This window comes from Maylandia zebra, linkage group LG7 (genome assembly GCF_041146795.1).
Source record: "Maylandia zebra isolate NMK-2024a linkage group LG7, Mzebra_GT3a, whole genome shotgun sequence".
Taxonomy (NCBI): Eukaryota; Metazoa; Chordata; class Actinopteri; order Cichliformes; family Cichlidae; genus Maylandia; species Maylandia zebra.
This window is the reverse complement of record NC_135173.1, coordinates 12,693,674-12,718,272: the sequence shown is the minus strand read 5'-3', so window position 1 is coordinate 12,718,272 and position 24,599 is coordinate 12,693,674. Positions and strand designations below refer to the sequence as shown.

The window sequence follows — 24,599 nt, the reverse complement described above, 5'->3', positions numbered from 1 at the left end:
ATGCTTTGTTTAAGGGGCAGAGTTGTATTCAGAACCTAATTCAAAGCACAAACATGTCGATAGTTTAGCCTTATCAGAAAAATGAACTCTGTGGCTGATTATTATGTATATCATTAACACACGCAGCTCAAAAGTTTGTGGAGGGGATAGAGACGTTTTTTCTTTAGCTAATGGTCCTTTTTTTCATTCCAGTGAATGATTTGTGTGCTCATATAACGACTGAATCTTTTGTGGTTAACTGAAATATCCCCGCTGTTCACAAACACACACACACACAATGTTGTGATCTCAGCCAGCGGCTGCGCAGCCTCTCTTCTGGTGCCGTGTACAAGCAGACAGGTTGATAAAACATGAAGGAGCCAGTAGGAAGGAGAATGGGGGAGGTTTTTGATATTTTCTTCCTGATTGTAACATCAGCAGAAGATTTTTCCTGAAATTGTCTGACAACCAAGAAAAATGTGAAAACTGCTGTCAGAACTTTATGTTACAGGGGTTTTAGTTAGCAAATGAGTCTTGTTCTGAGATGCACAGTATGACTTCAAAACAAAGGTTTGTGTGACATGTTTTCAACGTGAGTTGACTTCCAGGGGTGATTAAATTAAAATAAATTCCCCGGCACGATCAGGTGGCGCGTTTACCTGCACGTCTGCACTTGCTTCCTCAAACAAATGACACAAAAGCGGCCTGACGTCGAATAGAGCTGTTGGTTTGTTACAATCTGATTCTTGCATTAAATTCAAGCAAACACAAAAAGATGACAAAAGACTAAATCGTGCCTGGAGGCGCGTTGACTAAGCAGGGAGAAATTTAAATGCCGAAAGATGAGGATGATTATTTGAAAGCAAAATGCATTTTACTCCAGTAAAAGTCAGCAGGCATTCCCCCCGAAAAGTTGCAACTCGGTGTGTTAGATTCACACAATAAAGGAAAAGAAGTGCTTCAAACTCAGAGTTTCCTGGGGTTGGACGTCCAAAGCTCCAGCTAAACCCCAGGTCACATCTAATGATTAACAGAATGGTTCATCCTAAATCCTAAATCTTTTCTGATTTTAATGAAGTATCTACACAGTCACACAAAAGCCAAACCATCCCTTCCACACTGTAAAAATGCAGTGTTTTATCTATAGCTACAAGCGAAAGGAAAAAAAACTCCTTCCAGTTGTTTTTGTGGATTTGAAATCCCATTAACGAGTTATATAGTTAGCTGGTCAAGCATCCACGCCTATGTTTGAATATCAAATTGTAGTCTCAACATGCTCCTCAGTGTGGAAAGTAGTAGTTCACAATGCCTGATGACAACTTCAGTTTTTGACAGTTTCCCAAAATCAAAATGTTCTAATTTTTTTTGAACAACACTTCTCTGATGAGTGTCAGAGGAAAGTGTCTCTGAGGGGCGTTTTGATAGCACAAACAAGACTGCATAAGTGATAACACAAAGCACACTACTCCAGTCGCTCACAATTTGCTTAAACAAGTTGCTGGAAACGCTCTTCAGTCCATATTGACAGGACAGCATCACACAGTAGCTGCAGATTTGTTGGATGTACATGGATGATGCTGGTGTCCCGTTCCACTACATCCCAAATGCTCTGTTAGATTGAGATCTGGTGTCTGTGGAGTCCATTTGAGCACAGTGAACTCACAGCTATGTTCTAGTTTGATGTGATTTGAGCTTTGGGACATCTTTTTGTGACACTTTGGTCATCCATGGCACTCAGGTAGGCTGCGGTGTTTAAACAACGCTCAGTTGGTACTAAGACACTGAAAATGTGCCAACGTCAGCAGCAGCAGCAGCAGCAGACATGTGGGCTTCTGCCACACATCTGGGCTTCTGCCACACATCTGCTTCAGAGATGCTCTTCTGCTTCTTTTTTGTAGCAGCCCTGTAATGTGAACTTTTTCTAATCAATTTCACTTTTAGATATAAGATATTGTATAAGACAAAAAGAAAACGTGTCTATAAGACAAAAGCAAATTATGCTTTGTTTTTACAATGCAGTGTATTTTATTTTTACTTGTGTGTAATCTTTGCTGTTTGTGGGGTAATAGCTTTGATTTCTTACATATTTGGCCCATTTAAAAAGTGCAGTATTTGTTGAAATTTGCCAAACAGGGTGCACTCAGAAGCTACTGTGACGCAGATAGATGTGGGATCCGTTTTGGCTTCTTTTTCTTGTTGGATGTGTGAACATTTTCATTGACATCGCTGTCCACTGACTCACTGCTGCAAGGCTATTTACGGGGTTTTTTTTTATTAGATAGAAGATTTTTTTCAAATGCCACTCCGGTCTGGTGGTAAAGAGAAGATGTGCTGCATCTCCTTTTCGAAGATGTGAATTTCACTCTTGTTACTCACAAAATTTGGGATTCATTTTTAAGTGAAAATGTGAAGAAAAAAGATAGATATAGGGCTCTCTGCTGCTCTAAACAAACTAATGACTAAAGCTGACTATGAAAGGCACACAAGTAGTTTCCAACAGTGGTGAACACGGCTACAGAAAGATGTTTGACCTTTATTTTGACAACGTGGGTTTTCAGACCACACATGCCTGCTTGAATACTGCACTCAGATGATTCATGCATGCCTGATTTTTTCTCTTTTTTTAAATTTTTTAACCACTCGCCTCATACACCTGTGCAGGCTGGCTCCACACTGCTGCAGTCTCTCACCTCTCCTCACTCCGTGCGCCAGCAACACCTGGAGCAGCAACCTGGAGAGTGAGATCAAACCGGCTGAGTGGATGGTGGATGTGGAGTGGGCGGGTGGGGGGGAGTGAAGATGGGAGAGTTTGGCCCCTGCGCCTTTAAGACTGCATGTGGTCCACATCTCGCTGCTCCCATGGCAGGCTCTGTAGGTGCACGCGTTCAAAGTTTGACTGGGGAATAGAGGGAAGAGCGGAGACCGCAGCAGCGGCGGCAGCAGCAGCAGCAGCAGCATCGCCCCGTCGGGAAACAGAAACACACACAACTGAACATCTGAGAAGAGAGAGGAGAGAGGAAGGACCGCAGCTCGCTGGGGAGTGTCCGACTCTGGCGAAAAGAACAAAGGCACAGATGACTGAGCGGATTTTCGCTTTCTAAATGGAAAACACAAGGAGGTTCATTTAAGTCAGTGTTCGCTAAACGGAGGGACTCCCCCCGGGCCCCCCGGCGGCTGCAGCCTCCCCCCTCTCAGCCATGCCGCTTGTATTCCGCACACTGTTGTTCGGCTTTGTAACGCTGCTGGTTGTGCTTTTGATAATTGATGATATTGCAGAAGTGGAGGAAGAAACTGCGTAAGTATCCCGCCGTGATTTATCCACGCAGTGTGTGTGAGAGAGGGAGAGGGAGGGAGAGATGATGCCCATTGTTTTCTTACCCAGCAGGTTATTTCCTTCAGGCTTTCTCAGAAGATTTGAGGTGCGATGTGTGATGTGAGGGGAGGGAAAAGGGGGCTGACTGAGTGGAATAAACGAGTTTATTTGAATTGAAATGAAGTTCGGAGTTTGGGGTGCCGGAGTGTGCGCGGTTTGTTTTCTACATTTGTAACACTTGGGTGCAGCAGGAGCAGCTGTTCCTACAGCAGCCCGCCTGCCTGGGTCTCCAAGGATTAGGCTATTTGTCTTGCAGCAGGCTGCATGCGGGATAGGATACATTTACACTATAAGAGAGAGGGGGGAGAGAAAGAGAGAAGGGGGAAGCGTGTGTGTGTGTAAGAGAGACAAAAGAGGTGAAGGGGCAAAAGAACGACAAAAAAAGAGGGTCTCCTCTATATATTTTTCTTCTTTTCATTTTCAGAGTTTGAAATGTTGCCGCAGGATTCCTCCAAGTCACACACACTCGCGTTTGACCTGCAAGAAGATCCATTCTTAATTTAGCATGAAAAACATGCAGGTTCCAAAAAAGAAAAGAAAAAAAATCCAACCAGACCTCAGCAGGGCTACATCCTCCTCTGCTTCTCTTCATAATCATCACATAGATGGAAAGACGCCCTGTTACCTGAATGGCAAAAAAAACAACAACCAAAAAACAAAAACTCACTTTTAAAGAAAAAAATTCTACGTCTCTATGCAGCTTTTGTCTTCTTGCATTTCTCCCCTTTGAGCAAGAACATTTTGTTTTGAAAGCAATTACCCGGCTGTGGCTCACATTGTAATGAGGTCACATTGGTTTGTGATTTGCCGTGGGAGAAGCACCAGAACCAATTCCACTCCTGCATAAAATTCAAGCTAATATGATTATAACAATATATTTAAAGGCCACCGGGATTGTAAAACGAATGAAAGGAGCCCCGGTAGCACTCCGGTGTTTCACTTCTTCACTCCTATATTTAAAGTCGTCTATTAGATGTGACCAAGGTCACGATTGCAAAATTGCTCGAAGCTTAACAATCTGAATGCATATACAATATATTTACTGTAAATGCATTTTGCCTGATGCATTCAACACCCTTGTAAAGCGATCGCTCTTTTCCTCCATGAAAAGAAAATCTTCTTTTCAGTATAATGGGGCCCCATTAAGGCCACATTTCCCCTCATTACATCAGCAAATGGGTCCACAGTGACGTTCTCTAAAAATGCCTTGATGTGTGCTTTTCACCTTTATTCTGTCTTGTAAGAGTGATGTACAGTACGCCTGCTGCTGGATACAGCTCAGTGTAAGAATCTACACCGCAGTAAGTGATTCATAATTCAATCTAAACCTTTTTTTTCCCACTCAGAAATATTGGACATTCAAAGAAGATGAACTTGCACCAGCTCATCCCCAAACCACACAGGTCTGAAATCTTATCTACTCAGACACACAAACACACACACACACACACACACACACACACACACACACACACACACACACACACACACACACACACACACACACACACACACACACACACACACACACACACACAGCTGTAGAACACCAGTGGGTAGCTAAATGGCCTCTCTGGGTAATTTTCGCTTGCTATTGGTCACTGAATCCTTTACAGCTATGATGCCACAGTGAGTCAGTCACAGTGAGCGTCTCATTAGTTTTTTTTAAGGCCAGACACAGCCGCTATAAATACCCATCAAAGTATGTGTGTGTATGTGCGTTTGTGTGGTATCCATGTGACAATGCAAACATCTGCCATGTGAGCAAAGCTGGATTTAGCTTTAAGGAAACTGCAGTATTTCGCCGAACATCACTTTACTGCATTTAAGTTATTGTTCATGTCAAGGAGGTCCTTTTTTGGAGCAGTGGCTGAATGAATCAGATACTTAAGTAGAAGTAATATTATCTGTACCTACATATAGCCTGCCGCAAGTCCTTAAGAATCTGAAGCAGTATTTGTGCTCACCAGACACTTCATTAGGTACACCTTTTTACTGTTGGGTTGGACCACTCTCTTGCTTCAAGAGTGACTTAATTCTTTGTAGCACAGATTCAGCAACATGCTGGAAACATTCCTCAGAGATTTTGGTCCATATTGACTTGATAACATCACATATTAGCTGGAGACTTGTCAGGTGCACATCAGTGTTGCGAATCTCCTGTCCCTGCAAAGGTACTGTATTGGATTGGGATAGAGTGACTGTGGGTGCTGTGTGTATACAGTGAACTCACTGACATGTTCACAAAAACAGTTTGAGATGATTTGAGCTTTGTGATGTGTTGCGTTATCTTGCTGGAAGCAGTCATCAACAGATGGGTCCACTGTGGTTGTAAAGGGATTCACATGCTTACCAACAATACTCAGCCATTAGTATTGTTGGTACATATTAGTCCAGAGTATGCCAAGATATAATCCCCCACACCATTTCGCCACCGCTGGCTGCCTGAACCATTGATACAAGGCAGGATCGAACCATGTTCTCGTGTTGTTCGTGCCAAATTCTGACCCTACCGTCCAAATGTCGAAGCAAATCAAGACTCATCACACCAGACAACGTTTTCCCAGTCTTCTGTTGAGTCCATGTGAACTGTAGCTTCAGTTTTCTGTTATTGGCTGAGAGGAGTCCCACAGGTGTGGTCTTCTGCTGCCATAGCACATCAATTTTAAGGTTCACCATGTTTAATATTTAGAGATGCTCTTGTTTGTACTTTGCTTTTAAAGGTGGTGATTTGATTTACTTTTGCCTCCATGTCAGCTGGAAGCAGACAAGAAGGCAACAGACCATTGTCCTTTGACCTTTGACATCAACGATGCTTTTTCTCTTCTTTGGACCATTCTCTATAAACCGTAAAGGTGGTTGCATGGGAAAATCCTAGTATATCAGCAGAATCTGAAATATTCAGATCCCATCTGGCACCAACAACTACGCTTTTTCAAAATAACTTAAATTACATTTTTTTCTCATTCTGATGTTCAGTTTGAACTTCAGCAGGGTGTCTTGTCTGGATGCCTAAATGGATACCATGTGATTGGCTGTTTAGATATTTGCATTAATGAGAAGTTGAACAGGTGTCCCTATCAAAATGGCCAGTGATAGAGCAGCCCCATCAGATGTCATGTTCCAGTTCAAATTTTCATCTTAAGTTGGACCTATCTTACTTTTCCTCATTTTCTGGGCTTACTGATGGTAGATGCTCCTATTAAAAATGGCGAAATTTTCAAATAATGGAGCCGGCATGGGAATAACTAAAAATGCCATATGTGAAAAATTCAGGCTTCAGTGTATTAAAAAGGTTCACTTTCATATGTTATTTCCTCCTACTGGCTCTCTATTAGGTCACAAAGAGGGGATAGCCCTAATCGGCAATCTGCTGTTTAAACCTTCTGTTTGCAAGTGGCAACCAATCAGAAATAAGTTGGGTTAAAGGAAGAGGAAGTGAAACTAAATTTCACACATAGAAGATGAACCAATGGACTGGAAAAGAGCAAAGCCGGTAATAAACAAAGCATGGAGTCATTTGTTGAATCTAGTTTTCTTGTACCGTAACTCTACCTTGGTACACTCAGATTCACATATTTTTCTTGGTTACATTCTATACAGCATCTCTGTTTTTAGTCTGTTCGGAGAAGGAAAAGCTTGACATAACAGCCTTTAGATTTAGCAATGAATGGGGCAAATTCTAGCAATACATGGAGGAGATAACAGGCATAATTTTTTTGGACTGTGTGTTGGTAACACAACTTTTTCTTATCATTTAGAAAAGCTGCAGTACATGTAAACCCCACTGCTTTGACAACAGCAAGCGCGGACACATATCGTCACTGTCCAATCTACAATAACACTGCCAAACACTCGTCAAACAGCTGGACTTTCAATAAGACCCTCTCCCACCTCATCAGGTATTTTTATCACCCTCCACAATTATCTCCACAAGGTTTTACACTTCGCTGTAGACGGGCGGTCATAATTGGCGCATATTTTCTCTTTTCACAGGAAAAACATTCTGAGATTCCTCGACCCGGAGAGAGACATCTCGATTCTGAAGGGCACGCTGAAACCGGGAGATATCATCCACTATGTTTTTGATCGCCACAGTACCACAAACATCTCAGAAAATCTCTACCGTCTCTTGCCAACCGTATCCCCCATGAAAAACCAGCATTACAGGCGCTGTGCCATCGTGGGCAACTCCGGGATCCTTCTGAACAGCAGCTGTGGGCCTGAGATCGACTCTCATGACTTTGTTATCAGGTAACATGGGTGATTTAAGTCTTAGAAGCCTTTTGCTTGAAATAAATCATAAAACACAGCAGTTAAAATGGACTATAATTGAAATAGATTGGTGCATTAAGTTTTAGGCTTGTCTTATCTCCTGCACTGAGTGTATAATTCATATTAGTATGATAATCGATAGCTGGTGGCCACACGGCTGGAAATATTTTAATTGCGCATTTGAAAAAGCTGTCAAAGCCTCTCTGATGGCTTAAATTTGGGAGCCAACTGTCAAGTTGAGAGCTGTTAGATGAACGATTATACATGAAATTGACATTTTGAACAGCCTTTGCATTCAGCGGTAAGACGTTGTGCTTTTCAGAGAAACACCAGTGTTCTCCTGGGCCCTGCTCTCATTTAGCAGAGCGCGCTGTTTGCGAAGCCATCGGCCAGGTCTGTTTGTGTTTGGGTGCAAGCTCGCGAGTCCCTGAGTGGGTTATGTATCACCATTCATACCTGCCACCAGAGGTAAAGAAAAAAAAGCCTGTCAAGGCTGTATTATATTTGGCAGATGGAAAAAAAAAAAGAAAAGTGTTCTGGTTTAAATTATCTTTGGAGTTAGGCATGATCGAACAGAACCGCCCAACCTGCACACTCTCAGAAATCAGTGTTGTTAGAATTAGAGCAGCACCTCACTGCGCTGGTTGATCGATAGCTCAAAGTCTTGCACACCTTTCACGAGTGGATTCTGTTGTATGCCTGTCTGTCTTTTATCTTGTGCTGCCGTGTTACCCTGATGAGAAGAGGTCATGATTTCTAGACTCCCTCAGCATCATGATAATGCCAGGCGATGGCAGTAATGGTCAGCTGAAGTCACAGAACAGGAAATGTGTCATTTTGAGAAGCGGAGGAATTCGCTTCTGTGCTCACATATCCGATCGGCAGATAATGTTGCAGCTAAATATAGTTCCCTGCCCTTCGCTCGGTTCCCACAAAGTAGGTTGACAGCGTTCGGGGTACATAGATTGCTTCAGCTCATCATGCACCATCTGTTCTTTGCAGTGGGTACATTAGCTGCTGTGGACAGCGACAGCAACCATTAAGATGTAAAACACAACACCCCAGAGCGGAGAACACCCACACAGATAAAAGATCCAGGGTTCATTTGCTCAAATTAATTAATTAATTAATTTAAAAAAAAAAAAATCAAATCTGTGGCAATTAAAGTTTTAACTCCAAAGCCTGCTGAAGTTTTAGCAAATTTGGCAAATGTGATTCACTTTATAATTATGGTTTAAAACATAGATTATGAAAGAGATAGCATGGCGTTGGTGGCACCTGACCAGTCACAAAAAGGGAGCAATTAAATGAACACGAGGCTTACAGAACAAAATCATTTTTGTTTAATTAAAAATTGCCTTATGAGGCTTTGATGTATTTATTTATTGAGATTCTGAATTTCTACAAGACTGTGATTTCAAGAGGTTCTGTGTTTTTATAATACCTGTACTGATTTTACTAAATCTTGCCTCTGACATATTCCCTCCATGCAACAATAATTAATAAAGACTGAAACTACAGTGGGGCAAAAAAGTATTTAGTCAGCCACCGATTGTGCAAGTTCCCCCACTTAAAATGATGACAGAGGTCAGTAATTTGCACCAGAGGTACACTTCAACTGTGAGAGACAGAATGTGAAAAAAAAATCCATGAATTCACATGGTAGGATTTGTAAAGAATTTATTCGTAAATTAGGGTGGAAAATAAGTATTTGGTCACCTCAAACAAGGAAAATCTCTGGCTCTCACAGACCTGTAACGTCCTCTGTAAGAAGCTTTTCTGTCCCCCACGCGTTACCTGTATGAATGGCACCTGTTTGAACTCATCATCTGTATAAAAGACACCTGTCCACAGCCTCAAACAGTCAGACTCCAAACTCCGCCATGGCCAAGACCAAAGAGCTTTCGAAGGACACCAGGAAAAGTATCGTAGACCTGCACCAGACTGGGAAGAGTGAATCTACAATAGGCAAGCAGCTTGGTGTGAAAAAATCAACTGTGGGAGCAATCATCAGAAAATGGAAGACGTACAAGACCACTGATAATCTCCCTCGATCTGGGGCTCCACGCAAGATCTCATCCCGTGGGGTCAAAATGATCATGAGAACGGTGAGCAAAGATCCCAGAACCACACGGGGGGACCTGGTGAATGACCTGCAGAGAGCTGGGACCAAAGTAACAAAGGTCACCATCAGTAACACACTACAACGGCAGAGAATCAAATCCCGCAGTGCCAGACGTGTTCCGCTGCTGAAGCCAGTGCATGTCCAGGCCCGTCTGAAGTTTGCCAGAGAGCACATGGATGATACAGCAGAGGATTGGGAGAATGTCATGTGGTCAGATGAAACCAAAGTAGAACTTTTTGGTGTAGACTCAACTCGTCGTGTTTGGAGGAAGAAGAATACTGAGTTGCATCCCAAGAACACCATACCTACTGTGAAGCATGGGGGTGGAAACATCATGCTATGGGGCTGTTTTTCTGCCAAGGGGACAGGACGACTGATCCGTGTTAAGGACAGAATGAATGGGGCCATGTATCGTGAGATTTTGAGCCAAAACCTCCTTCCATCAGTGAGAACTTTGAAGATGAAACGAGGCTGGGTCTTCCAACATGACAATGATCCAAAACACACCGCCCGGGCAACAAAGGAGTGGCTCTGTAAGAAGCATTTGAAAGTCCTGGAGTGGCCTAGCTAGTCTCCAGACCTCAACCCCATAGAAAATCTGTGGCGGGAGTTGAAAGTCTGTGTTGCTCGGCGACAGCCCCAAAGCATCACTGCTCTCGAGAAGATCTGCATGGAGGAATGGGCCAAAATACCAGCTACTGTGTGTGCAAACCTGGTAAAGACCTATAGTAAACGTTTGACCTCTGTTATTGCCAACAAAGGTTATGTTACAAAGTATTGAGTTGTATTTTTGTTATTGACCAAATACTTATTTTCCACCCTGATTTACGAATAAATTCTTTACAAATCCTACCATGTGGATTCATGGATTTTTTTTTCACATTCTGTCTCTCACAGTTGAAGTGTACCTCTGGTGCAAATTACTGACCTCTGTCATCATTTTAGGTGGGGGAACTTGCACAATCGGTGGCTGACTAAATACTTTTTTGCCCCACTGTAAATGGAAACAAGCAAAGTCACAGTGGATACTAAGTGAAACAACTGAATTAAAATTTAAAAAGATAAGCAAAAGCTGGGACAGGCAGCTCTAGTTAAACTATGGCTTTTATATAAAACTTGTCATTAATCTTTAGTTAAGAATCACTGCACTGAATTTTGATTCTTTTTACACTGATGTTTCAGATGATGAAAGTTTGACTGAAAGTAAAGAAGTCCTGGTAATTTATCATTGAAAATATGAACAAACCCCGCAGATCTGAAGTGCTCAGACTAAACAAACACTGTAATCAGTGTGTAGATAAGAGAATAAAAACGTATTAACAACAAGGCCTCCTGATGTCTCCTCCCTGCCTACAGAATGGAGATGTTTCGCTGTGAGGATAATTACCAGCTTTGTGTTTTTCTGACATTTACTTTCAGGCGGAGACTAACATCAATGAAGAAAATGCCACCCTGCTTTCCTGCTGAATTTCACCTTTACTTCTGCTCTGTTTCACTCTTCAGACTTTGGGTGGTGGTGGGGGAAACAGATGGTTGCTAAATTACGTGGAAAAAATAAACGAATAAACAAAAGCTTCTCGTCAAGGTTTCACGATGAGATGATCGAACAGCTTCCACCATTTGCTTAATGCAACCCGTCAGTTATCCACCTGTGTTTCATTAATCAGAACCACATAGGGAGGTGAAAGTTACTTAAAAGTTGCCTTCATAGAGGATATCAGAGCTTTAACTGTAACATAAAGGTGGAAAGTTTTGACTTTCTTTACTTTTGTATACTTGTAAAAGCCTTACACATCATTAGCGAACCATATATTTGATTCATTTGTGTAAATCCTAGGTGTTTAATAGAGTATTTCCCCATGTTAAAACTGAACGCTCTTTGCTTTAAGGTGTAACCTGGCACCGGTGGAGGAATACTTTCAGGACGTGGGATGGCGGACCAACTTGGTGACCATGAACCCGTCAGTAGTGCAGCGAGCCTTCCAGGACCTGGTCACCAATGAGTGGAAGGAACGCTTCTTACGGCGTCTTCGAAGCCTCAGCGGCAGCGTGTTGTGGATCCCAGCCTTCATGGCCAAGGGCGGAGAGGAGCGCGTGGAGTGGGCACTGCGTCTCATCCTGCTGCACACCGTAGACATACGCACCGCCTTTCCATCGCTGCGCCTTCTCCATGCCGTCAGAGGGTAAGATGCTCAAGCACAGACTTATAAGAACACCTGTGAGCAGCACACTCAAAGGGGCTGACGAAGCCAATCTGCAGCCCAGGTGGCTATTTTTAAGCACAGCTGATCACCGGGGGCAGTCGGTGAGATAAAGCTACTCTGCCTTTCTCCACTCAAGGGCCCACCTATCAAATTTACCTAAAAGGGAAACTGTTATGCTCATTTTTCAGCCCTATAGTTTTATTCTGGGTCTCTGACTGAGTAGCTTTGCATGACTCACAGTTCCAAGAATGACTTATTTTGGTTAAACGTCCCTCCCCACTGTGCAGCCTTTAGTTGATCTTCTATTTGTAACAAGTCATTTTAGCTAACTCCATTTAAGCCAACTTACTGCTTAAACTGTCAGTGCTTTTGTCTTTGGGAAAGCCAAATTGAGTATTATTTTGGACAATAACTTCTTTCTAATAATTTGAGGACTCTCGGTCTGTCCGTCCATCTGTTCTCCAACTGTTCTTTCAATCCACTTCAAATTTTGCAGGGGTATTAGTGGGGCCCCTGGCTGAGTGCAGTGCCCAGTTTGACGTCATTTGAATGAACGGCTCACAAGATTTTGACTAAAAGAGTGACAGCTGTGCTGTGCCGTTATCGTTCTGTGCTTCACTTTTGCCTCTCAGCCCTAAGTTTAGGATCACAGCTAACTGCCAAACACTAACCTGAACCTAATTCTAATTTTAACCCTAAGCTTAGTCTTAACCCTCAAAAAGGGCCTTGAAATTTGAAAGCATGACAGAAAAGTGCCAACTTTTAAAAAATGTAATTAAAAAAAAATCGCACGAAGACAGCTGAACAAGTATGAACGACATTTCTTTGTTTACACTTTTATCTCATTGTATGTGTTTGCTTTCCTGAAACGGTCTGTCTGTTCTGCACAGGGCTGTTTTAAACGGGCACCATCGCACTCATTTGTTCGGTTGCTGTCTCCTTTTATAGCTGTCCTCTTTTCAAGTCTGCAGCTTTAGGATCGCCTGCTTGTGACACATTTATGGGACACTTGTAAATTGTGGAAACTCGGGGAAAAAAGGGAGGAAAAGAAATGGGTTTCTTTTTCCCGAAATGAGCACTGTGACAAAAAAATAAGGAAAATATAAAATAGGCCCACTTTATATATAAAATACCAATTTAACCCTGGATACAATGTGATGGGGTCAATTTGGGAAATGTACTTCTTTCACATGGGCAGATGTTGCTTCAGGTCTAGTCTTGTCTGATGTCATGTCAGGTAAGAAGCATTTAGCTTAGTGTGAATATCTTGAGGAAAGGAAAGGAAAAGTACTAGCCTGGTCTCTTTGGCTCAAGTTGAATGTTTGCATATGCTGCTTAGTTCTGTCCAACAGTGCTGCACCCGCACAATGCTCAATGCTTGCTTTGAGGGCAGGGTGCATGAGAGGATTCAGTACAAGTCCACAAGGACACGCACGGTGTTTAAGTCCATCTCCTTGTGCACACTTTCCACTAAAGCTGCTTGAGCACAGAGGGAAGTTAAAAATTCTCTAGAAATTCAGTGCTGTGTCTGCCCACCATGCTTGGGAAAGGCTTTTCCATAGTGCTTAGCACGCATGGTAATCAACATGGACCAGTCTTTAAGCAGCTGCTGTACTTCACAGCAAAGATACCGTGGCTAAAAAGTGTGAGAGTCACCCAGCATTTCGTAATCATCCACAGGAGCTCTGTGTGGTTTGATTAGATGGTCCTGCCCAGTTACAGCTGGGAGAGGTTAACCTGCATCATCACTCCAAAATGAAACCACAATATCATCCTCATGGTGAAATCAAAAGAAAAGTCACGGGGTCAGAGGTGGTGCTGGACCAAAATATAATATGACATTTCCATTGAGTCACAGCGCTCCCACCATTTGACTCTATCTTGGTTAAAAAAAAGCAGGGAGCAGCGAGTCCTGCACCCGACACCGTGACATTGCCAGGCAACCAGCAGAGATGCTGCATTAAAAAGCTGTGTGGACTGACCTCATGGTGTTCATAAAGTCAATCTTTCGACTTGATTCTCTGCAAGAAAGCAAACACACACATTTCACAATTCAGCGTCACGCTGAGGCTTCACTGATGAGGCGAAGTCAAAATCTCGGTGATCACATGTTCCCGTCAGCTCTTTAGCCTGATTTATACGAGCTTGTGAAAAGATCAGTTTGCCTAATTATTTGCAAATGTTGTTGATTTGTTCCTTCTGCTGCTTTTTCCGGAGCTCCTGCATAGCTCAGATAATAGGAAAAGCTGCTGCGCTGTGGTTTAATGTGTTGTGTTTAGTGCATTTGGTTAATCATGTTATAAATTCCATTTATTATCATTACTGTTATCTTTTTTTATTTAACAGCTTGTCAGTGATTTTTTTTAAGAAGTCCTCTTTACACTGATGTCAAATGTCCTAAAGTGCATTTGGACATTTATAAAAATCCCTCTCTGCTATTGTTTGTGTGTCCTCGCCTCTGTTATCATTAGCACACTCTGCCCTGGTTCTTTCCTGCCTCGTTAAAAGCCTAACAACCACCGCTGGTCGGTGACCAAATTATGCGATTTTCTATGCTCCAACTCACTCTCGGTATTGCAAAGAGGTACAACCAGCCATGATTTTTCTTGTTTACAGACCGTAAGAAACAGTCTTTGCCCTAAATCGATAGTCGTGCCTGATAAATGCTCCCCTGACCTTTCCTTGGAAAAGCTGAACTTTAAATCGTGCTAGTTTGCAGTAGAGAATAAATCTTATGTGCTCATATTCACCGCAACCAAATCTCAAATCTCACCTCGGATGATGCCACTGATAATTAAACCCTGTTCTCCTGCCCACTGTTTGTCCTGCACGGCTCATGAGCTGATTAGAGTGGGAGGTTACTGCTGCTGCATCTCAACACGAGCTTCCACATTAACTATAGAGGGTGTTAGAGGAGAGGCTGTTGTGGCCTCAAGGCTGGGCAAATGGGCCAGTGACTGGAAAGGAAAATGAAGCTGATGCAAGCAAACGTGTGACCATCTGTCCCCGAAGCTGCTCCCAAGGGGAGCGCGTGGCACGTCACTGTCACAGGAGCTGCTAGTCACCTCAGGTAGAGAAAATAGTCGTGCAGAGCAGCTGTGGCGTCTGCAGCTTTTGTTAAAAAGGCTCACGCAGTGAAAAGAACGTACAGTCTGTGCTGCTCAGCAACACTCTGCAAAAAAGTAAAACATAAAAAAATCGTCCACCTAAATATTTTTGATTTCATGTCAAATTCAGCAGCCAGGAGTTACTGCAGTTCTGCAACTGCAGTGAAAAAATCCAACTCTCGACAGATAGAAGTCATTTTCTTTCACAAAATTAAAAATCCCATTTCCTACAGCTTCAACCAATCACCAGTGGAAAACTCAAAGGTAAAAGAGAGAGAGGGAAGAAAGCAGCCAGTCATCACGTTTGAAAGACTGAAATTATTAAACCAACTGACCTACAGAAGACTTTAGGAATATGCGAGACAGTTGTGAGGCCAGTGTGTTGTTGTTTACATCAGAAAGGTGTCGGTCAAACTCTCTATTTTTGCTTGTGTCGCGCAGGATTCAACTCCTCCTCTTACTGAAGGAGAAAAGTGGTTCTTCCCAGTGAATGCAGAGCTCACTGTGTACCCAGAAAAGAGTTATGGACACCTTCATTGCTCATCCTTTTGTTCTGGTTCTGTCCGAGTGTCTCCTGTTTTGTCCCTGAATGTCTTATCTTACAGCTCTGTCTCTGTCTGCATCTGCAGGTACTGGCTGACGAACAACGTCCACATCAAACGTCCGACCACCGGCCTCCTCATGTACACAATGGCCACTCGCTTCTGCGAGGAGATCCACCTTTACGGCTTTTGGCCCTTTTCGCTCGACCCGCAAGGCAAACCGGTTAAATACCACTACTACGACACCCTCAAATATGAGTACACCTCCAGCTCGAGTCCTCACACCATGCCTTTGGAGTTCAGGACCCTGAGCACGTTGCACAGACAGGGGGCGCTACGGCTCCACACTGGGGTTTGTGGCATCCAGCAGAGACCACAGAAAGATCTCCAGAGCAAATAGCAGAAGGTTCTGCGGCAAGCAGACTTGAATACGAGCAGTTTTTCTCGTTGCTAGCACTTTTATGAGACTTGAATTAACTTATTTTCAACAGCTGGAATGAACAATTTTTCTATTTCAAGCTCAAAGAGTGACCAACTCCACCCTCAGGCCTGAGGTCTCTCCACAAGCACATCTTTTTTTGCGTGTCTGTATGTGTGTTGATTAAATAAATTAATGAATATAATTTCATTTTTATATTCTAAATTAAAAGTAGCTGACATCCCACAAGTGTTAAAAGTTAATAAGGCTGGCTCTGAAATTCATATTCCAACTTTGCGATGACAAGACTCAATTTAGGGGTGTTTTGTGAGCTGTTAAATTACTGGTTCGCTTGTTGAGCCACAAGATGGAAGCACTTAATAATCAGGAAGAATGATGATAGAGGAAAAAAGGGGACCAACATTTCTTTTTAAAACACTTTGAAATGGAATCTCTTAAACGCTTTCTATGACATAACCTTACTTTAATGTTAGAAGGTTAATAACAAGCAAAAACTCAAACCTCCAATAAACCAGAGCTACCGTCTAATAAAGTTAGGTTACCTTGAGAACCAAATCAAGAAAGGAAGGCGTGAGCATAATGGAGGAGTGTACCAGCTGTTCACATACGAATGTTTACTCAGACTTTGCCAACGGTAAACCCACTTTGTAAACTTTCCTCAAACAACACCAGCCCTGTTTCCTCACCGGAGGGTGAGACGGTAGCTGGATGTTTGTACTAAGAAGAGGTTTACTTTTTGAGATGAATGTATTCGTTGGCTTCCTTACAAACCTGGGAACAAGCAAGCTCCATAATGTGCTTTTAAATTAACATTAAGTCGCAATCAGCAACTATTTCAGTGAAATATCACTGAGAGGACCCCGAGCTGGACATCTGTATGCCTTTATTCATGTGGAGCAAGGGTTCTCAAGGTTTTTATGACCAATGTAGGGAGAGGAGGTCTGCACACATCACAAACACTGGAAATGTGTGTGACGTGTCTGTTATTTGTGTTTTTAATTGACTTTTCGCGACACTTAATATGTTCAGTGTTGCATTTCTTGACACCAGCTATATATGTCAGTGGTAGAAAGGTTTAGTCTGCTATAATGGCTGTAACACAGATATGTGCTGCTACACTCACTGGCCACTTTGTTAGGCACAGCTGTTCAACTGGTTGTTAATGCAAATATCTCATCAACCAATCATGAGGCAGCAGTGCATTTGGGAATGTTGGCAAATGTGGTCAAGATGACCTGCTTAGGTTTGAACTGAGCATCAAAATAGGGAAGAAAGGGGATTTAAGTGACTCTGAATGTGTCAGACAGGCTGGTCTGAGTATTTCACAATCTGCTGATCTGCTCGGATTTTCCCACACAACCATCTGTAGGGTTCACAGAGAATGGCCTGATAAAGAGAGGAGCTCACTGGATCGTGAGCAGCAGTTCTTTGGGTGGAAATGCCTTGTTGATGTCAGAGGTCAGAGGAGCATGGCTAGACTGCTTTAAGCTGACTCAAATTATTGTTACAACCCAGGTATGCAGAAGAGCTTCTCTGAACACACAACACGTTGCACCGTGAAGCAGACGGGGCACAGCGACAGGAGACCACAACGGGTGGTCGTGGAATGTTTCCAGCACATATCCCATAAAGCATTAAGGCAGCTTACTAGCAAGGTAACCTAATGAAGTGGCCAGTGAGTGTAAAGAATAGTTTGATGTGTGGATTAGTTAAATATAAACTAGTGCATTTCTTTCTTTGTTGCCCTGAAAGACCTCGTAACATGTTACCAAGAGCTGCTACGGGCTCACAGGTCACACTTTAAGAAATATGGAGGTAGAGTGATGTGTTCATTTTTCTTGTAGAGCATGTTTGGAATTAGTATTAAACCAATATAATAGTTTGATACATAGTATTGTGCCTATAATAAATCAATTCCACCAGTCCCTAAGTGGACCATCCCCATGCCCAGACACTATAAAAGGTTTTATTCGGCTGTGAGTTCTTTAACCTAGTTATCAGTTTAAAATAAAAACAGAGTATGCAAAAAACGTCTCGTCGTAGGCCTCTGGTCAGGATAGAAACTCCTTTTTATGTACATTTTAAGGCCAGTAGTAGACTGGCTTTTCAAACGGGAACATCTTAACACAAGATTAAATTGTATTTTTGTACTTCGAGGATCCACCTCATCAAAAGGGGTTTTGTTTTGGGCTTTTTTTTTTTTTTTTTTTTTTTTTGGAGTTATCTCGATGTTGAGATTTTGGCCAAGAAGCTCTGGGTATTTTTCTGTAACAATATGCCTCTGTTATAGAAAATTAAAGGAAGCATTTGAAATATTCCAAGAGCTCCATAGCTAAACAAATAGCCTCTCATGCGCTCTCAGCCATGTGATTTGTCCACAAAAAGTGTTGTTTTGACAGGATGCGCCTGTTGACTTGCATGTCGACCTTATTACGCCGCCAATTAAGTTAAGAATAGACATGAAAGTTGTACTAGAGACGTCAGCAGTCTGAAGCAATGAAAGGTTTATTTGTGTGAGCTTGTCTGACTTTGGCAAAAAAATAGAAACGGTTTGTGACCAACGCTATTAAGTTAATTAACCCAGAATGTGGAGTTTGCCACAGATGAGAAAAACTTTCTCACACATGTTCCCTGCTCTGAAGATTGTACAGTTTTTATCTTGCTCCCCCCCCCCCCCCCCCCCCCCCCACACGTACCCTGTTAACATCTGTTTAATGTGCAAATTACAGCAAACTAATACTCGCTTTTGCACGTTTGTCTTGTGTTAATGGATACAGTTTGAGCATATTCCAGTCTTTTTGTTCGTTTTTATGATCCTCAGTGTGACTCACTGATGCTTAACGTGTGCATTTATGACAACGTGAATGTACTTTTCTGTGGCAAAAAAATACACAAAATTTTTCCTTGACACTTCAAAGGAAGCGGGTTTATTTCAGTGGCTTTTCAAATAAATGGAAACTGAGGAAACAGACAGGGCTACACGCACATCTGTGTCAGAAACCAAGCAGGGGCTTGTTTACTATAAACTTTTAAAACAGTTCCACTTGTAATTTTTTTTTCTTTTTTGTTTTTGGGTAAAATGCGGAATCATGGAAATTAGTTTCACCGCTACAGCTTTAATTTCTCTTTACGAGCGACCATGTGCAGCAGATGATTCGGTGAAGTTTTTCCATCATTTCACACAACTCCAGCCAAGAAAAAAAAAAAAAAACTTTGACAAAGGTTGGCATCTTTGTCTGAGCAGGCACAAACACATTGATCTGCAGCTTTCTGCACAAACAGTTAAAGACACGGGACAGAAGAGAAAAAGTGGAAAACAGTAAATAACAGCAGCCAGCTTGAGGAATATTACAGAACATCATATTTCAAAAAATTCAGTATGTTTACAAGTTCGATTCACATATGATTCAATGAATGATTCTGTCAAGACAATAAACACATCCAGCTTTACCCAAAATTCCAAAAACACTTTATTTCAGACAGGCGTGGGGAGAGAAAGAAAACGATAAATTGATTGTGCAAGTTTGGTCACGGCAGTCTTTTTATTTTCTTATTAAACCGAGGATGGAGGTCATTTGGAAACAGCTGCACCTGCAGGCCACAGTGCACTATCAGATAACAGTTTGGATTAAAAGAGAAGGTCACAGACGGCAACCGCGCGACCGTGTGCTGCAGAAAAGCTCATCTGTGTCTGTTCTGCCTCGCTCCTCAAACAATGTAATTATCGTTATTGAGCAGACGGAGACGTGAGGGTCTTGTGATCTCCTCTGCTTTTCCTTTCATTCACTGTGAATAAAACTTTAGATAGATAATCGTAATTTAATTTTTTTTAATATGAGTTTTTAATATAGTGGTTTAGTATTTATAAAAAATAACAATCACTTCCCCAAATGTCAAAAGTGGCCTTTAATACAATCATAGCCCAGGAAAATTTCTTCTTTTATGAGAAGAAGTCAGTTAGCCATTAGTGAATATTACAGTGAGGGACTTTAATTTGTTAGCTCGTATAAAGAATATCAAATTTGGGGATATTTTTAAAGCGAGCAACTGGACTTTGACCCTGAAAAGTCAAACTTTAACTTGGCCTTGAAAGTAAGATACTGGGCGCATGTTAATCACTGTGGCGGCATGACCGCAGTCTCCACAGGCAGCGCCGATCCTGCTCAGCGGTTCCTTTTTTAAGGATTAAGCGTGTTTCAGCGCACTCGATAACAGCAGATTCACATTCATAGCAAACTGGTATATACTCCATAAATATGACACAAAGTCTTTGCGCTTCGAGTCAAATCTGATAACCTTAAAGGTCAACGTCAGCTGTGATAGCAGCGAAACAGGAATGTCTGAAAGAATACACGGTAATATATATATATATATATGTAGCGTATGCTCACTCCTGACCGGAAAGCCTTTAACAGTATATACGCACAACAAAGTGGTTAGTACATATAGGTAATATTTGGTTTTGGTTAAAAAAATATCAATTAAATTTTACAGTTGAAGAAAGTACTCTTGGTAAATGACTACTTTACGCATTAGGCGATGATCTGTAGTGACCACCATGTATTTATTTAGTTATTTAAAGTGTGATTAACCCTGGATTACGGACATGGCTTCAAAGCAGACATTCGCTGAAAGACTTTTGGAGCCTCCTTATCTCTAACATTAGAAATAACCTGGGAGATTATTTGGCTCACGTGATAGAAGCTTTAGGAAAGCAGCGAACAGTAATGTCAAAACACCATTTAACCACAGATACAAGCCATGCACTGACAGCATTAAGTTGCTGATATGGTAAGACTTGGAAATGCGCGCGCGCACACACACACACACACACACACACCCCAAAAAATACAGGAAATCACTTGTACTTGTCCCGGGCCAAGTGGGAGTCATCAGCTCAAACACGCTGACGTCCACGCCGGTATTCACCTGCAAAGCAGAAACTTAGAGTTACTTAACGAGCACACAGTGAGGAGGAAGTGTGTTTGCCCGTCAAGAGTCCTGTCTGACTTGGAAGTCAGGAATGTCAATTAAACAAGGCGTCCCTTTGAGGAAGTGACTGTGTGAACAATGGAAAGCACGGAAGGGTGAGACCTAAAGTCAACAGTGCATTAGAATTAAAGTAGTGTGTTTCTTTAGGATGACCAAAGCTGGTCAGACACACAGTTTTTAATCAAGCTTTGTACTTAAAAAAAAAAAAAAAAAAAACTTCCGGGACGGCTGGTAAATTTGCCGTTGTGCAAAATTTCACAGTCAAAACCAAAGTGCAATCTTGCATAAGCAAATCAGGGTTTCAGCATTTTATGACTGTAATAGTAAAGATTAAGGCGCCTGAGGAAAACGTATCAGTGTTTTAAAATCTACATTAACCTTACATTTGCTGTGTAAGAACCTGTACAAAGAAACTTATGATCTGTCTTCAAGGCCATCATTTTTAGTACTCATGGCTTCTCATGGTCAGCATCTCATCCACATCTACATTTTCTCTTCTCTGATACACGTAGAACATTCTCAGTACATGAGGCTCTCGTGTTTTCTTTCTTCTCTGCTTATGTGACCAGTAGAAATTGAAGAAAAGGAGTTTTTCCTCTGGTTCTGCTTGGAATATGATGAATGTAACATGATGAACTTGTCATTGCTTAAGTGATCCAAAAGAAATAAAAACAAAACAAACCAACCTGTATTTGACATCGAAAAGGGTTGAGTCATCCTCTTCATCGTTTTCTTCATTGAGAGGCGCCATCTCGACGCGCTCTGCAGGTGTAGTGATAATATCATACTTCCGAGTCTTCCTGATTCTTCTGCCAGATCTGCGAGAAAAGACAACCGTCACACATGAGGTGAGCAAGAGAATTAAAACTTTGCCTTTTGGACCACAAAGCCTACAACCTGAAGTTGTAATCTTCCTTTAGTTCTGCCATATGAAGTGTGTTAAAGTGCTCAGACTGGCCCAAAAAGTGGGGCAAATATTATTTCAATATGGTGATAATCAGTTGCTTAAGTAAGCGCCAACCTCCCAAAGAAGAAGTTCCAGTTTGACTGCAAAGGAAAATAGCAACTAGCAGAATTAGATCTGACCTGGATCTTACACTGTTTTTATTTACATCAACTTCTTAAATGCTAGGGACTAAAAAAAAACCTCACTGATTAATTAGAAATATGATCAACAGTTTGACTGCAAAGGAAAATAGCAACTAGCAGAATTAGATCTGACCTGGATGAGCCCGAAAATAAACTGTGCAATCAGAGAAATGTAAACAGAGTAACAATGTAGCCCACTTCACTAGATTCAAGGCTTACGGGCACATAAAACGACTACATAAGGCAGTATGACGCTAAACTTATCAGTGCCTAGAAATCCCCGTAAGATGAGAATCAACAGGCCCAGACCCTTCTCCATCACATCACACGGGGACAAATCAACCACACGCAAATGTATAAACAATCCTGCTCTCATAATGTCTGCATGACTTTTACAGCTTCACAACCGTTGCAACGATTGCTTTGTTTTTTCTGCGCCAACCTGCCTACCTGACCACTTTGATGACCAGGCACGTGATGAGAGCAGCTGTTAACACGCAGATGAAAATAACAATGTTTTTCAGGGTCGGAAGATACGTCATTAGAGATGAAATCCGGGATCCCACGGCAGCATCCGTGGCATTGTTAGTCAGTGAATCTTGACTGATGACGGATGATGATGATGTTGAATTTAAGTGCGTCGCAGATGAAGGAGTGAGCAATAGTTCGCCGCTGACCCCCCAAAGAGCCGCGGCAATAAAGGTTAAGGCCAGGTTATGAGCCACCATTGTCCTGAAATAATAAAAACGCAAGCGGGATACTGCCCGTAGTTTCTCCCGAAATAGATGAGCGGCGACAGCAGCTGTCACATTATAGAGAATCCGCTTATCGGTGTCAGATTTGGTTGTTTACACAATAAAGCCAGAGGGAGAGATGCGCAGACATTTCTCTACACGTCCAAGCTGTCCTCAAAGCTGCGCTTCCCCCGTCGTAACTTGCATTTGATCCCAAAACGTGTTCCTCTCGAGGGGAGCTACAGCGATCCCTTCCTGACTGTACGAGGACTTCGCGCAGAGAAGGGGATTATCCGCCTCCGGAAGAGCTCTGCAGGCTGACCCGCTGTTCCCGGTGCTGAAGAAGAGCATTATGTGGGCTTGTGCTGCGTTCAAGCTAATCGTGTAATTTCAACAACTTCGTGCGATTGGGGGAAAATTATGCTGGCAACTTTAGTTTGACCTGTTAGTAGCTTACCTTAATAAAAAACAAATAAAAAAAAAAGCTCATAAAATACAAGAGACATATCAAAGAAATGTGCAGGTCCAATTTCATGGATTTCCTTTCAACACGGCTCATATTTTGAATCATTAGAAGTTATTAGAAGTGTGGACGAGACTTTCCTTAGCTGACAGAAACAACGCCTGGTGTAGTTTTATGTTGCTGTGGCCCATCTACTTCACAGTTCAAGATACTGGCTACTGATATGGTTTCAGTGTTAATAGATAACAGCTTTTAAATGTATTTGATTTTTAGAAAATGGTCATTTTTAGTCATCAGCGTTTAAAGAGCTATTGAAGGAAATTAAAAAACAGTTTATTCTGTCCCATCCAAAGCTACTTTTCTTGGTATTTTACAGTGTTTTCATTTATTTATATGTGATTTTAGAACAACATATGAATTTCTGTTCATGTGCACACGTTTATGGCTCCATGAAATGTGGTTTTCATTGTTACCAGACCACCTGCACACAAACAGTTAAATAGGGTGGGGTAAACATTTATGTCCAAGTTTAAGCAAAAACACATACCATAATTTCTTCACAGTGAAATTTTCCTGATAGCTGTAATCAAAATTCAACATTATGTAAGTAGTATAAAAATTAATCTAAGAATAAATGCAATCTCAACTTGTCTGCAGGTATGTAGTCAACGTAAAGTCCTGGACAATTTTACTTTATCATTACTCTCTGACACGGTTCATAGGTGGAAGAGTATCCTGACTTCTTCAAGCACATTTAAAGGTCGATTGGTAGTTCCCAAATTTCCGACTGTACTGAAGGCAGCCCTTTTCCCTTCTAACGGTGGGCCGTAGCATACGCAATTTTACAAGGGCAGCAGACACCGGGTTCACGACCGCAAATTCCTGGGAATCTTGACCAGAAAATACCTAGAAGTCAGTGGGTCAGTGATAACCACTGACAACCACATCAGTAAGGATTAAAAAATGACTAAATCAGTGTCTTTGGGTCTGTCTTAAAATAGATGCAAATAATGATCCCCCTCCCCAAAAAATAAAAATAAATAAATAAAAAATTACGTCTTTAACCAGAATTATTGTAAGAAAAACAAAAAAACGAAGAAGCGATATTTACAAGTTATTTTTACAAGGGTTGCCTGTAACTGAGAGTAAGGAAGGAACTTAAAACTACAGTAGATGTAGACATCAGACCACAGACAAACCTGTGGGGACTCCCTGTGTATGAAAACAAAGACAAAAGCTAGTCTCATTTTGTGTGTGTGTGGTGTGTTTAATTATTT

At 41.8% G+C, this 24,599-nt stretch overlaps 2 protein-coding genes across 3 annotated transcripts; one reads left to right on the top strand and one right to left on the bottom strand.

Moving 5' to 3' along the window:
* The first annotated feature begins 2,842 nt into the window (after window positions 1-2,842).
* On the top strand, window positions 2,843-19,380 carry st8sia2 (ST8 alpha-N-acetyl-neuraminide alpha-2,8-sialyltransferase 2). Of its 2 annotated transcripts, XM_004553207.3 has the most exons (6): window positions 2,843-3,274; window positions 4,699-4,755; window positions 7,114-7,254; window positions 7,349-7,606; window positions 11,642-11,935; window positions 15,693-19,380. In XM_004553207.3, the coding sequence occupies exons 1-6, from the start codon at window positions 3,177-3,179 to the stop codon at window positions 16,003-16,005; spliced, it is 1,161 nt and encodes a 386-aa protein (XP_004553264.1). In that variant the 5' UTR covers window positions 2,843-3,176; the 3' UTR covers window positions 16,006-19,380. The 2 variants fall into 2 exon arrangements, with proteins under 2 accessions (XP_004553264.1, XP_076741893.1); XM_076885778.1 differs by lacking the exon at window positions 4,699-4,755.
* On the bottom strand, window positions 18,942-23,203 carry fam174b (family with sequence similarity 174 member B). The gene is made up of 3 exons (XM_004553209.3): window positions 22,576-23,203; window positions 21,723-21,854; window positions 18,942-20,973 (listed from the first exon to the last, which is right to left on the bottom strand). Exons 1-3 carry the CDS (start codon window positions 22,851-22,853, stop codon window positions 20,970-20,972), a joined length of 414 nt encoding a protein of 137 aa, XP_004553266.1. The 5' UTR covers window positions 22,854-23,203; the 3' UTR covers window positions 18,942-20,969.
* Between the last annotated feature and the right edge of the window lie 1,396 nt (window positions 23,204-24,599).